This window comes from Pantherophis guttatus, chromosome 4, assembly GCF_059756535.1.
Source record: "Pantherophis guttatus breed Tessera chromosome 4, ASM5975653v1, whole genome shotgun sequence".
Lineage (NCBI taxonomy): Eukaryota > Metazoa > Chordata > Lepidosauria > Squamata > Colubridae > Pantherophis > Pantherophis guttatus.
Window position 1 is genome coordinate 22820362 of NC_142066.1, and position 14759 is coordinate 22835120.

Genomic DNA, 14759 nt, shown 5'->3' on the forward strand with positions numbered 1-14759 from the left:
ATTTGGCGGCCGTGGCCAGGGGGGCTTTTTATCAGGTCCACCTGATACGCCAGTTGCGCCCCTTTCTAGATCGGGACTCCCTACGCACAGTCACTCAGGCACTCGTCACTTCCCGCCTGGACTACTGCAACGCTCTCTACATGGGGCTCCCCCTGGGGTGCACCCGGAGGCTCCAGCTGGTCCAGAACGCGGCCGCGCGGGGGATTTTGGGGGCGACGAGGCGCTCCCACGTGACACCTCTCCTGCGCGAGCTGCACTGGCTCCCGGTGGTCTTCCGGGTGCGCTTCAAGGTGTTGGTGACCACCTTTAAAGCGCTCCATGGCTTAGGGCCGGGGTACTTACAAGACCGCCTTCTGCCACCAATAGCCTCCCACCGGCCAGTACACTCCCACAGAGTGGGCCTCCTCAGGGTGCCGTCCGCCAGACAATGTCGGCTGGCGACCCCCAGGGGGAGAGCCTTCTCTGTGGCGGCGCCCGCCCTCTGGAACAACCTCCCCCCAGAGCTACGTACAATAACAGACCTCCGGATTTTTCGTCGGGCCCTAAAAACCCATTTATTTCAACTAGCTGGGCTGGCTTGAGTCAAATTTTAAACGGATTTTAAATTGGAATGTTTTAATTACGGCCAAAATTATTTAATTATTTTAAACAGATTTTAGATTTTGTATGTTTTGTATGTATGTCTTGTTTTTACTTTGGCTGTTCACCGCCCTGAGTCCTACATTGGAGAAGGGCGGTATAGAAATTTAAACAAATAAATAAATAAATAAATAAATAATATATAAATATATAATATATATACATTATAAATATATAAAATACCTCAGGCATAAGGCAGTGGTGGGTTTCAAAAATTTTTACTACTGGTTCTGTGGGCGTGGCTTAGCGGGCGTGGCATGGCAGGCATAGCTTGGTGGGTATGGCTTGGTGGGCGTGGCAGGGGAAGGATACTGTAAAATGTCCATTCCCATCCCAATCCAGGGGAAAGTTACTGCAAAATCCCCATTTCCTCCTGATCAACTGGGACTTGGGAGATAGAGAATAGATGGGTGCAGGGCCAGTCAGAATTTTTGCTACCGGTTCTCCGAACTATTCAAAATTCCGCTACTGCTTCTCCAGAACTGGTCAAACCTGCTGAAACCCACTTCTGGCATAAGGCCAGTAAAGAGATTGCCCAGAACTACCAAAGCCAAGTTTGGTCTAGGCCTGGAGACTAAAACTTATGAAAAATGGTTACAGGATTTGGGTTTGACTAGTCTAGAGAAAAGAAGGACTAGAGGGGACATGTAGCAGTATTCCAGTATTTTACAGGTTGCCACAAACAGGAGGGGGTAAATGTATTTATCAAAACACCTGAGGCAGGACAAGAAACAATGGATGGAAACTAATCAAGGAGAGAAGCAATCTGGAATTAAGGAGAAACTCCCTAATAGTGAGGACAATTAACCAGTGGATCAGCTGGCCTTCAGACATTGTGGGTGCTTCATCACTGGAGGTTTTTAAGAAGAGACTGGACTGCCACTTGTCTGAAATGGTATAGAGTCTCCTGCTTGAGTTGGGAGCTGGACTAGAAAATTTCCAAGGCCCCTTCCAGATCTATTCTGATTAAACTAGTGGTTAAGGCACTGGGCTAGGGATCATGAGTTCTAATCCCACCTTAGCCATGAAAACCAGCTGTATGACTTTTGGCCATTCCCTCTCTCTCAGCCTAAATTCACCTCACAGGATTGTTGTGAGGGAAAATAGGAGGAGGAAAGTGTTCTGAATATGATCACCACTTTGAGTTCTTTGTACAAATAATAAAAGAGGGATATAAATAAATAAACTTGCAGCAAATGTTCAGACATTTTAGGTACAACTAATGAAAAAGGCACATATACATGGATATACATAAGGCAAAACATAAATTGAACTGGATAATTTATATTTACATTTGATTAACTGTATATTTTATAATTTCCCCATTAGCCAGCTATTATTACAGTTCATATACTTTATTTTACACTGAGCATCTCGATTGGGAGCCATTGTTTATAACCATGGTTTATTGTAAAATGGTTTCTTTGTCTATAACATGCTAGCCCATAATCCATGGCCCACGAATCACAGGGGTAACATACACACAATACAATACACCAAAGCAGAGAAAAACACACAATAGTTTAGCACCGAGTAGGAATTTGGTCACAGCATGATTCCAAGAGATAATTGCTGATTTTATCTGAGTCATTCGAGAATCCCTCAATCTGAAATAACCATCCAATGGTTGCTTGGCTTCAATCTAATTGATTAATAGCAATATTATTGATGGACATTGTAAAATCTTCTTTCTACCAGATAGCAAACAGATAGAGATGGAGAATGTGAAAATTATGAGGAATAAAAGAAACCGTGGACAAGATACAGTCCTGTTCCAAACAATATAAATGTGTGTGTGTGTGTGTGTGTGTGTGTGTGTGTGTGTGTTCCAGCATAACTCTGGAACGCCTCGAGTAATTTCAACCAAACTTGGTACACAGATGATTTACTCTCTGGAAAAAAAATATTGTGGCGGTAAGACATCCCTAACACCTCTCGGGGTGTGTGTTCTGTTAAGATGTAGCCTGTTGTGCCTTAAAATGGATTCTACTGTACTGTCTTAAAATGGATTCTACTTTACAGCACAGTGGAGTTGCCATGGTAATGGCTTCACAGTACTCCACAAGTGGGCTCCCTCTGGTAAGGGGGAAAATCCAATATTAGAAATTATTGTTTGGTCTGGACATTTTCAACAAGACTTTGATTATTCTTGAGGACAAATATATGGCCATGATCAATAAAACATTACTGCAACTCAGCCTGCCTGCACCACAATGAGACCGACATGACGTACTTCATGCAGCTTACATTTGAGTAAAGAACTACAACGTCAAACAGCTTAGTGCATATATTGTAGATAAGAAGCAACTCCTAAATCAAGATCAGAAAAAACCATACCAAATGATCATGGATCAGCTACCAAAACAACAAGATGGTATCATGTTACCTGACACTTCTGGGGGCACAGGGAAAACATTTTAACTAATTTAATTCTTGCTGAAATCAGGGCTCAGGGTGAAGTTGCTTTTCTTGTCTAATACAGAATTGGGATGCATAAATACCCAGGCAACACCGGGTTATCAGCTAGTATCTCAAATAAAATTGACATTTCTGCTCTTCAACCACCATATATTTATATATCCCATAATAGTAATTAAACTAAGAGCACGCTTTAGTCCCTAATTGTTTGCTTATTTTTATACATGAAAATAAATAACACTGATGTAGTTTTAAATTTAAAAGATCGAAGAAAGGGAAAGGCCATGAATTCTTGACCAAGGTCCAGGCCACCCATCCATGAATCACAGTCCCCAGTGATGGGTTGTTACCTGTTCACCCCAGGTCGGGCGAACTGGTAGCAGCAGTGGCAGGAGGCTCCGCCCACACACCCAGATAATTCTGCACATGTGTAGAAGCTTCTGCACATGTGCAGAAGTGGTGTATGTGAGCACACGCCCACAAGTGACCCTGTAGTGACAAGATTTGCAACCTACTACTGACAGTCCCTAATTTCCCTGGAATAGTGTCCTTTTTATAGCATCTTTCATCTCCTTGTTCCTCAAGCTGTAGATGAGTGGGTTGAGCAAAGGGGTCAGCACCGAATAAAAAAGTGTTACCACTTTGTTGCTTCCTCCTGAAGCTTCAGGGGCTACATAAGTGACCATGATGGAGCCATAGAAGAGGCTTACCACCAGCATATGTGAGGTACAAGTGGAAAATGCCTTCCGTCTCCCAGTGCTTGAAGGCAACCTCATTACTGTTTGGAGGAGAGTAACGTAGGAGCAAACAATGAAGAGGAAGGGGCCAAAAATAGCAGTGGAGCTGAGGCTGTAGAAGGCCAGTTCTGTGCCTGGGGCTGGAGTGCATGAAGAAGCCAAGAGTGGTCCTGGATCGCAGATAAAGTGGTCGAGGATGTTGGAGCCACAGAAATGGAGCTGGGAAATCAAAATGATGGGTGCCAGAAACCAGAGAAAGCCAGAGGCCCAGCAGGAAGCAGCCAGGATGCAGCAGAACCTTTGAGACATGAGCACTGGGTATCTCAATGGGTGGCAGATGGCCAAGTATCGGTCTAAGGCCATTGCAGCAAGAAGGAAGCTTTCGGTGGTTCCCATAGAAAAGAAAAAATAGAACTGGAGGAAACAGCCATGGAAAGAAATGGCATCTGGTAGAGGAGAGGTCAGATCGAAGAGCATCCTGGGTACTGTGGTGGTTATGTAGCACATCTCTAGGCCAGAAAAGTTTCCCAGGAGGATATACATGGGCAGGCGGCTGAGTCGAGAGTCTAAGAGAACAGCCCCCACGATGCAGAGGTTCCCCACCAAGGTGAAGGCATAACAAATGGAAAGGAGGGAGCACAGGAGCAGCTGGAATGAGGGCGAAAGGGATGAGAATCCCAGCAGGATGAAACCCGTCGTCACCCTGGTACGGTTGATTAGATCCAAAGGGTTGTGCCTCTGTTGATATGAGAATCACAAATTGGGAAAACAGTCAGCTTCTGAATGAAACTATGTTATGTCTGCCTTCCCCAACTTTATTTAAATTATTATGATGAAAGATAGAAACTAACCACTGTTTAGAAGAAAAGGAAAGAGGAAGGAAGTGAGGGAAACCAATGTGGAGAAAAGAAAAGAAAAAGTACAAAGAAATTATTTCTGTTATTTATTTATTTTTTAGTTTATAAGTAGGGGTGGGTTTCAGTAGGTTATGACTAGTTCTGGAGAACTGGTAGCAGAAATTTTGAGTAGTTTGGAGAACCGGTAAATATCCCCTCTGACTGGCCCCGCCCCCATCTATCCTCTGCCTCCCGAGTCCCAGCTGATCGGGAGGAAATGGGGATTTTTCAGTATCCTTCTCCTGTAACACCCACCAAGCCACGCCCACCAAGCCAGGCTACGCCCACCAAGCCACACCCACAGAACCCGTAGTAAAAAAATTTGAATCCCACCACTGATATAGATGTACTTTAACCTATTACTATTGTTATAACATTGCTTACATTTCTTCTATAGTTTTTTTTTTGTCAAATCATCAAATTTGACAAATTTCGTAATTTCCTTTTTTTTCCAAACTGGAATAAAGAGTTTCCAATCCGCATTAAACTTAGATACTTTCCTTTCTCTCAGTAAAGCTATCTAAAGGGTCATCTCAGCAACTGCATCATCTTCACCATCCATTCCTCCATTAAATGCAACAGAGTCCATTTTTTATTTTCCCATTATCCACTAAGCATGGGAAAATTATCTCAAATAAGCCATGCTATTCCCCACTTTGTATGGCCTCCAGGTATGTAGTCTTTAACTTTCAGATTTTTCAGTAATTGCCATAGCATCTGCCTAATTCTGGGAACTGAAGTCCATGTCCATATGGACTAATCCTGGCTGGAATTTACACTCACTGGCCTGAAAACTCTCTGTTGTTGTTCTCCGCTACTAAATCCAGATAGGCAATTCCTTTTGACATGCCTACCAGAATGGTTCATCTAACCATTACACCCAACAGACCTATTGATGGTATGAACCTTAGTGCCTCTATGCCAGTCAGCTGCTCACAGGGCAGGAATACCGGTACTTGTAAAAAAATAAAAGTTTGAGAGTTTAGCAAAGATTTGAGAATATATCTCCAGAAAGCAAAGAGAGATTTCAGAGTGATAAGGAATTTAAAGGTGGACCTTATATTATATATTTGTCCCATTATCCAAGTTTTCTAAGGCAGCTTCTAAATGCAACTCCTAACTGCCACTGAAATATTATACATTCTACCTTCCCAAGCTACCTTCCCCAAACCCATTACTATCTGTATATCAGACTACAGCTTGCAACACATCCCACCAGTTTACTACCAGGAGCTATAATCCAACATCTCTATTTGAAGAAATTGGATTGATTATTCCTGAATTAGTCCTTAAAATTTGTAAATCAGAATTTCTTACCCCAGGTTCAGAGACATCCCAGGATGGCATTTGTCATGCTAATTTCATATGTCCAGGGATGGGATGGGATGGGATGGGATGGGAGGGGAGGGGAGGGGAGAGGAGGGGAGAAGAGAAGAGAAGAGAAGAGAAGAGAAGAGAAGAGAAGAGAAGAGAAGAGAAGAGAAGAGAAGAGAAGAGAAGAGAAGAGAAGAGAAGAGAATTATCATTATTTTACTTCAAGCACACCGACCCACATTAAAAATGAAATTCTGTTGCCTGCTCTCAAGAGAAATTGTATATCTACCCAAATACATACATACATAATACACATACACACATGCTGTATACATACATAAATATATACCTACATCATACATACATAAATACATACATACATACATATACATATATGTATGTACGTGTATGTGTGCATATATATACATACACACACACATACACACACAAAAAAACTGACAAAACTGTGACTGAATCTAGACATTTTGCTTTTTATATAGAGAACCTCTTGTGTAACATCATATATAGGTTTTAGTTCCTATGTTCAAATGATTTTGATTTAGACATACTGATTGATTACCTACTATCAAGTCAGAGTTGACTTCTAGTGCCCGGGTAACTAGACCTTCTCCAGAAGAATCAAACCTGTAGCGTAAAACATTGATCTTGTTTTAAAAATAATGACATTTACCTTTCCTCTCTTTTCTTCCTCCTAAACTTAAGGAAAAGTGAAAATCTCCTTAAGAGTGAATTGAGGATTCCTTCTTCAGCTCAAAATAAGAATTAATAGGTTATAGGGCTGGATTTATTTGGAAGTACATCCACATTCATTTTTTTTTTCATGATGCAAGGATGAAAGGACTATTGAATTAGAAGATAAGAAGATTAGATAGTGTTGTTGGGAGTCAATATGCTGACTCTGTAAACCGCTTAGAGAGGGCTGTAAAGCACTGTGAAGTGGTATATAAGTCTAAGTGCTATTGCTATAGTGATGAAAAAACCCACTAACACAGCAAACCTTACCAGATTTGGAAGAATTCATCTGCAAATCCAGCCAACTTCTCCATAATGAAGAGCTCACCAATAAAAGCAATCTGGCACTGTATTTTCATTATTCAATGTCTCAGGAGGGTCCTGTCCACCGAGAGTGATAAAGTGAACTTGAGACGTCTCCTTTTTTTCTCTTGTTTATTTGGCATTTCTGTGGAGAAAAGATGGAAGGGAAAAAGGAGTGAGAGATAGCCTTTTCTTCTAACTCAGTATTTCCCATCCCGATTTGTTTTTCTTTAAGTGAGGTTTGTCAATTTAGCCCATAGGAAAAGACTAATTCTCCCTCGGTCATCCCTCTCTGGCTATTAACTTTCACTGCATAATTTTTAAAATGTTGTATTTTCAGTCAGTTTAAAGCAAACTGTCAAGAAATTTGTGCTCCTGGTCTTTTTCAAAAACAGCTTTCTTTCATTGGTTTCAGATTAGCAACATCAGAATTTTCCAAACCCTTTTTTTTTTACTTTTAATAAAAATAAAACTTTAAAAAATTTAAAAAAAACTTCTTTTTTTACTTTTATGTATTCTGTTGAATTCTTGCTCTTGCTCCATTCATTTGCATTTGCTGGATGTCTTAATCAAAACAGCACTCCAAGTTAGCTTTTCCAAGCTTGGTTGCCTACATCCCAACATTTAAAGTTAAATATTTTTTCACATTTTAAGTCCTTCTTTTAAATAAAGTTTTTTCTTTCTATCTCTTGTGAGATTGGTTCACGTTCAGTGGGAGTGGGAAGCATCAGACATAAGGGCAAAATTGCACAATGAAATCCAATTGCATCTGTTTTTATTTGCTTCTATCCAGGGGTGAGATCCAGCAGGTTCTGACAGGTTCTAGGGAACCGGTAGCAGAAATTTTGAGTAGTTTGGAGAACCAGCAAATACCACCTCTGGCTGGCCCCAGAGTGGGGTGGGAATAAAGATTTTGCAATATCCTTCCTCCAGGAGTGGGGTGGGAATGGAGATTTTGCAGTATCCTTCCCCTGTCATGCCCACCAAGCCATGGCCACCAAGCCACACCACACCCACCAAGCCATGGCCAAAGAACTGTTAGCAAAAAAAAAATTGGATTTCACCACTGCTTCTATCTAATAGACCAGCGGTGGGCAAATATGGCCCCTTTATGATCTGTGGACTTCAACTCCCAGAATTCCTGAGCCAGCTTGGCTGTCTCAGGAATTCTGGGAGTTGAAGTCCGCAGGTTGTAAAAGGGCCACAGTTAGGGTTGCCAGGTCTGCTTCCAAAAAATAGCGGACAAGCGGGGGGGGAGGGGAGGTTAAGTAGTAAAAATATAAAAAAAAATTTACAATTAAATTATATATTTTCTTACAAACTTTTTAACACGTATTAAAATAATCACTTCAAAACTTTACTTAAAATTCAAAACATCAAATATATTATAATAATATGTAAAATATTAAATTACATTTTAATTTCATCATAAAGCTTTTGAATAAAAAAAGTGTCCACTATTTTGTGAAAAAAAATAGTGAACATAATGTGAAAAAAGCGGACTGTCCGCTCAAATAGTGGACACCTGGCAACATTAGCCACAGTTGCCCACCCCTGTAATAGACAGAACCTTGGCAGACTAAAGCTATAACTTTTTAACATAATAGATAAACCCTGGGAGATTCTAGAATTGTGGCTACTCCTTCCTTCATCCCTCATCCAATATGGGACTGAGCAGTCTGTTGTCTTGGATCCGTCTCTGGAATATGCTACCTCCTCCCTGGAAATTAACCAGTGGAACAGCTTGCCTTCAGATGTTGAGGATGCTTCATCACTGGAGGTTTTTAAGAAGAGACTGGGCAGTCACTTGTCTGAAATGATATAGGATCAGAGGTGGGCAGCACATGAATTAACAACGTTCACCAAGAATGTGAGCGTACGTGTGAGGAAATGTAGGGAAAATAAAATAAAAAGAAACATTGACTTCCGACTCTCTCTGTAGCAGTAGAATAACCATTAGCATAAAATCCCAGCTTTTTGTTTTTCCATAATAATATGAAGAAGTCATTTCTATAAAGACCTATCAATCTAACCTATAAAACCCAAAGTCAGTGTTTCATTCTTTTCCAAATCAAGCACGAAGTTCAGAAGTGGTTCCCATGTGGAAACAAAAGTACTTACCATATGTCCTTCTCTTTCATCAGAATAGTCATAAAACTATTTTCCATTATAAACATAGTTTGGAAAATCTCCAGGGGACAAAATAATTTGTCCCCTAGGTATTCATGCATAGGGTTCCTGGCTACCTTGACTTAGAGTTCTCCAGTGGTGGGATTCAAATAATTTAACAACTGGTTTGGCAGAACTGATACCTAATTTTTTGTTTAGTTCGGCAAACCGGCTCCAAAATGGCCAAACTAATTCACGTGCTTGCTTGTAATGTGAATGATGCAGGATCAGCTATATGAACACTGAAGGGCCCTCCTTATTCATATTATTGTAAGAAAGAAATGTGCTGGTTGAGAAGAACAATACTTGTTTGGAAGATTACACTAAGTCAGCTAAATTATATCCTGGGTAATATATATATATATATATCTTCTGAAGAACCTAGTTGTCAAGAATGTAAGGACATCCATATGGAACAAGAAGTTACTTATTATCAAAGGAAGCCATAAATCTACGCATCAGCGGATACAGAACTAAGGAGGATGTTTAGCTAAAATTATCTCATGTACTATAAATTAGGGCAGGAATTTAGTAATTAGGAAATGTCAATTATCATGTAACAGATGTATGTTAACCATATATGGAAAACTGCTGTGCTAGCAAAATCCTTTGTCTTGGAAAAGTATAAAACAGGGGTATTAGATCTCTTTCCTTTGTTCAGATAGCAAGAACCAATCTGCCTCTGAACCTTGCGCAAATAAACTGACTCTGGCTGACCAAGGAATGTTGTTCAGTCTCAATTTTTCCACAACATTTTCTGCAATCTGGCTTTGCAGCAAGCAAGGGAGTTGGAGGCACATGAATGCATGCTAGTCTGGCTTCTCAAAAACCCTGTTCTTTAATTCAAACTGAAATAACTCAGGTCTTTAATCTGTTTTTTATAACTGCAACTGAGACATGCATTTTATACAGATGCGGTCGCATTTACCAGCTCCTGCTCCTGCTTGTTTACCAAGTTTATGCACACAGGATAGATCAGAAGATCTCCGGTAGCAAAATGGACTGTTCCATTTCAGAAGGTAAATAAGGATCCGCTTTCTAAATTGCTTCTCTAAATAACCTTTTTTAAAATCTAAAAATAAGGAAAAAGAGCAGAGTCAGGTGGGGGAGCTGGAGACAAAAGAGTTTGAATCTAAGCCCTTTGCTTCTTTTTGTGCTGATTTCCTGTTGGAAGAAATATCTATCTGGGTTCAGTTCCAAGTGGGAAGAAAGACACTGGAAGCATGGAAATTCCTTGGAAAGATGGTTTAATGGTGGACAGGATCACCTGGCTTGAGATCCTGGGCAAAAAAAGGGAAGAGATCAGTGGTGGGTTCCAAATTTTTTTACTTCCTGTTCTTTGGGTGTTGCTTGGTGGGTGTGGCATGGTATTGGTGGGCGTGGGCATGGCTTGGTGGGTGTGGCAAGGAACAGATACCGTAAAATCTCCATTCCCTACCCAATGCATGGGAAGGTTACTGCAAAATCCCCGTTTCCTCCCAGTCAGGAGGCAGAGAATAGATGGGGGTGGGTCCAGCCAGAATTTTTACTACCAATTCTCCAAACTACTCAAAATTTCTGCTACCGGTTCTCCAGAACTGGTCAGAAGCTGATGAAACCCACCTCTGGAAGAGATGCTGAGAATGCCTGGGTTTTATGCCCTCTGTTGGGCTTTTGAATTTGAGCTTGTATTTTGATTGGTTGTCAGACTCCCATGGGCCCATGCAGGGGTAACTTTGTAGGTTGTCGTTTGAGACCCAAGCTTGGTTGACTCTTGCTGGGTGATGATGTAATGAAAGGGCTTTGGGCAATTCCTATTATGGCTCTGCCTGAAGGAGGTAGATCATTGTTATGTAGAATGGACTGGCCCAGGCCTTAATGGCCCATTGAAAAAGGTGCGGGGGGGGGGTTTCTGCCTCTCTTTTAGAGGAAATATTCTGCCCTTTTAATATTTCCTAAAAGATCTCATTTTCTTGGGGGAGAGGGGTCGGTGCTAACTTCCTACATTCCCAAATGGAGTTTTTAATATCGCGGAGAAGAAGTAAACGATGTTACAATTTCTCTCCATTTGGAAGTGGTACAGCCCACTTTAGAACTTTTTTTTTTTTTTTTTGGTCACGTCACTGAATTGCATGTTTAAAACCTGGCATTTTTTAATCAGGCAAAGCAAGCTTTTTTTCCAAGTTTGATTTTTCAAGCTTGGGGTTTTCTTTTCTTTCTTACTGATTCCTACGCACCCATCCCTTTCACTAAGAAGGGATACCTCTTCCTCTAAGTTGCAGTATTGATGCAGGGTGTATTGAGAGTTTAGTTCACACATTTTGCATGCAACACTTTTTTTGGCTTAATGTCTTCAAACTTCATTCCAAACCCCTAACTGCCATGTCTAAGTAAGTGTAAGTACCAGAAACTGTCATTCATACATTTTTTAAAAATGTCATTTAGACTCAAAATAGTATACACTAATCCAGGAGCGGGAGAAAAAAACCTTGTGTCAGGTTTCGATGTCATCTCAAATAAAATAAATTGCATTTCCAAATAAATAGTCTTTGAAGAAATCTTTCATTTTATTAAGCACGACAACCTGTCCCCGATTGTGGCGTAGCCAACACTGACTTCCTGACCCCAAACCTTCCCTTTCCGTTCCCCAATTCTCTGCGTCTCATTGGCCCTCTTCCCAAATCACTCTCCTCATATCTACTACTTCAACTCCCAGGAATGTCCCCTCTCCCATCTCATCTCCTAGGGGATATTATCTTCAGGGAAAACAAGTAGGTGAGAGGTCAAGCGTCCTCTTGCCATCTGCCCCCTCTTCTCCTTCTTATGTCAGCACTAGAGTAAATGCAGGTTGCAGTGCTGACACCTTGATTTGTTGAGATGCCAGACTAGCGTGCGTTCACATGCCTCCAACTCCCTTGCTTGCTGCAAAACCAGATTACAGCAAGCAAGGGATTGGAGGCAAGGGAATGCACACTAGTCTGGCCATTTCGGAGCCGGTTCGCCAAACTCAACAAAAAATTAGGTATTGGTTCTGCCGAACCGGTTGTTAAATTATTTGAATCCCACCACTGGAGTTCTCCAAGACAGTTCAGGGGACTCCCCATTCAGATGTCACATGGCATGGTTGCGCAAGCTTCTCCTTTCAGTGGAAACAGGAAGACGGGAAGATGGAACTTTTTTCTGGTATGTAATGAGGATCTTTTTATTGCCTTCCAAATGGAGTTGGTCAATAAGAGCAAAGTTCAAGTGTTTGTTTTGGTGGGCTTTGGAGGTCAGCACCAGATACGTCACCTGCTCATCATTATTTTTGTTGTTCTTTACATTCTGACTTTGACAGAGAATATCGTCATTGTCATGCTGGTGTTCCTAGATTCACACTTGGCTCAGCTTCCCATATATGTCTTTCTGAGTAACTTCTCCTGGCTGGAGATGTGTTATGTGAGCACAACCATGCCTCATACAGAGGAGGTATTTAGCTGGTTCGGACCAGTTTCAACAAACCAGTAGCTGAAATTTTGAGTAGTTCAGAGAACCAGCAAATACCACCTCTGGCTGGATCCGCCCTCCTGCCCCTGCCATTCCGTCCTATATTCCCTTGGTTTTTTTAGCCCAGCTGATTTGTGCGGCAGAGCGGATTGCTGCATCTCAGCTGAGCTAAACAACAGCTCAGCTCATCAGTGCTGACTCCGAGGGCGGTCTTTGAGTGCTGCGCTCTTGCATTGAACCGGTGGGAAAAGATTTGGAATCCGACCACTGGCGTCGTATGTTTCATGACCTGGAAACTTCAAAGGGGAACATCTCTTTCAATGCCTATTTCCTCCAGTTCTACATCTTCTTCTCCCTCAGCAGCACAGAATGCTTATTCCTCTCAACTATGGCTTTGGATCGCTACTTAGCCATCTGCCATCCGTTGCGTTACCTCCAACTGATGGCCAAAATTATCTGCTCTGCCCTGGTGGCTACCTGTTGGATCCTTGGCTTTCTGTGACATTAATGTCTAAGTTGTCCTTCTGTGATTCAAACATCATCGACCACTTATTATGTGACCCTGGATCAATTCTATCCTTGGCATGTCCACCCTTAGGAAAGGTTCCTTTTATTTGTTAAGTGTTTATGAATACCATGTTTGCAGTCAACTTCTGTTGTGACCTAGGCTTCCTGAGTCATTAAAACACATGAACCTCCCAAAAACCTTTTATTACGTTCATTCACACCTGAGTCCCAATTAGTTGCAAAAAGTCCTTCAGGATAAGTCCTTCGGGATAATCACCAACCTTTATCTCCCTTGACACTCTGCCAAAGATCTACTTGGCAAAGCTGCAGGGAGTCCAGAATCAAACAGAGATGCCAACTGGGAACAGAATTAACAATGTTGCTTTCCTGCAAAGGGCCCACGTGCCTTTGCTCCTATTTTAAGCCTTATGGGAGGGGCCAATCATCTCCAGGTCTTACTCCTGAGTCATCCCTTTAGTTTTAACTGTTCTTGCCTTCTGGCAGCTCTGCGCATGCGTGCATTAGGAACAGGCTCCTCCTGTTCCTCTACCTCTCTGGAGGCTCCGGAGTCTGCGCATCACTCCCAGATGGCCCTGGCCCCATCTCTGCCTCCGACTCAGATGAAGGCTCAGATGAGCCTTCATCTGAGCCTTCCCCAGACTCCAGGACTGGCCCATGTTCCTCCCCAGCCTCCTCATTGTCTGACTCCGCTGCCAGATCTGCAGGCTGCTGGCAGACCACAACAACTTCATCTTTGTGCTTTCTTCCTGGAGGAGAAAGTCAATCAGATAAATTAGCAACCATCTTCTACACCACCATTACCCCACTTCTAAATCCCTTGATTTACTGCCTGAAGAATGACCAGGTAAAAGAAGCTTTGGGCAGGTTCCTGGGGGGTGGGGTGGGGAAATGAGATTTATGTAAAACAAGAAAATACTTTGAAGCAGCTGGAAAAGCTGAAAACGCATTGTAAGCCGCCCTGAGTCTCCGGAGAAGGGCGGCATATAAATCAAATTAAAAAAAAAAAAAAAAAGGAGTTGAGGATGAGCACATCCTCAGTTGAGGAGACTCAAATGTTTAAATCAGAAGTCATCAATCATCCTGTTAATGTGGACACATTGGAATTTTGTGGCAGGTCCAGTGTCACAGAATAGTTTCCATGATGGTCATGGATAATCCCCAAAATTATTTAAACAGAGGGCAAACTTGTTTCCAAATCCAGCACTTCACAATATGCTACTGCTTCAATTTATCCTTGCATTTTTTTGTACTCTGGATAAATATATGGGGCTCAGAAGCAGTTAGCAATGAATGGAAACTAATCAAGGAGAGAAACAATCTAGAACGAAGGAGGAATTTCTTGCCAGCGAGAATAATTAATCAGTGGAACAACTTGACTCCAGAAGTTGTGGATGCTCCAATACTGGAGGCTTTTAAGAACAGATTAGACATCCATTTGTCTGAAATAGTAAAGTCTCCTGCTTGTGCAAGGAGTTGAACAAGTTTTCATATCTCCCTCCCTCCCTCTTACACACACACACCTATCATCCATCCATCC

At 41.8% G+C, this 14759-nt stretch overlaps 1 protein-coding gene and 1 pseudogene across 2 annotated transcripts; one reads left to right on the forward strand and one right to left on the reverse strand.

The window, feature by feature from the left end:
* Window positions 1-1913: 1913 nt before the first annotated feature.
* On the reverse strand, window positions 1914-7475 carry LOC132711561 (olfactory receptor 11H6-like). 2 transcript variants are annotated; one of them, XM_087894483.1, is made up of 4 exons: window positions 7028-7475; window positions 6589-6649; window positions 6008-6045; window positions 1914-4532 (listed from the first exon to the last, which is right to left on the reverse strand). In XM_087894483.1, the coding sequence occupies exons 3-4, from the start codon at window positions 6035-6037 to the stop codon at window positions 3585-3587; spliced, it is 978 nt and encodes a 325-aa protein (XP_087750609.1). In that variant the 5' UTR covers window positions 6038-6045; window positions 6589-6649; window positions 7028-7475; the 3' UTR covers window positions 1914-3584. The 2 variants fall into 2 exon arrangements, with proteins under 2 accessions (XP_087750609.1, XP_087750610.1); XM_087894484.1 differs by having other exon boundaries at window positions 6589-7475.
* Window positions 7476-12424: 4949 nt separating this feature from the next.
* On the forward strand, window positions 12425-14114 carry LOC117662230 (olfactory receptor 11H6-like; annotated as a pseudogene).
* Window positions 14115-14759: the final 645 nt, after the last annotated feature.

What these genes read in the sequence shown, in the direction of transcription:
- LOC132711561 (XM_087894483.1), bottom strand. Translation starts at nt 6,037, where the DNA reads ATGCCATCCTGGGATGTCTCTGAACCTGGG. An exon ending in GGGATGTCTCTGAACCTGGG is followed by an intron (nt 4,533 to 6,007) that starts GTAAGAAATTCT and finishes TCATATCAACAG; the next exon opens with AGGCACAACCCTTTGGATCT.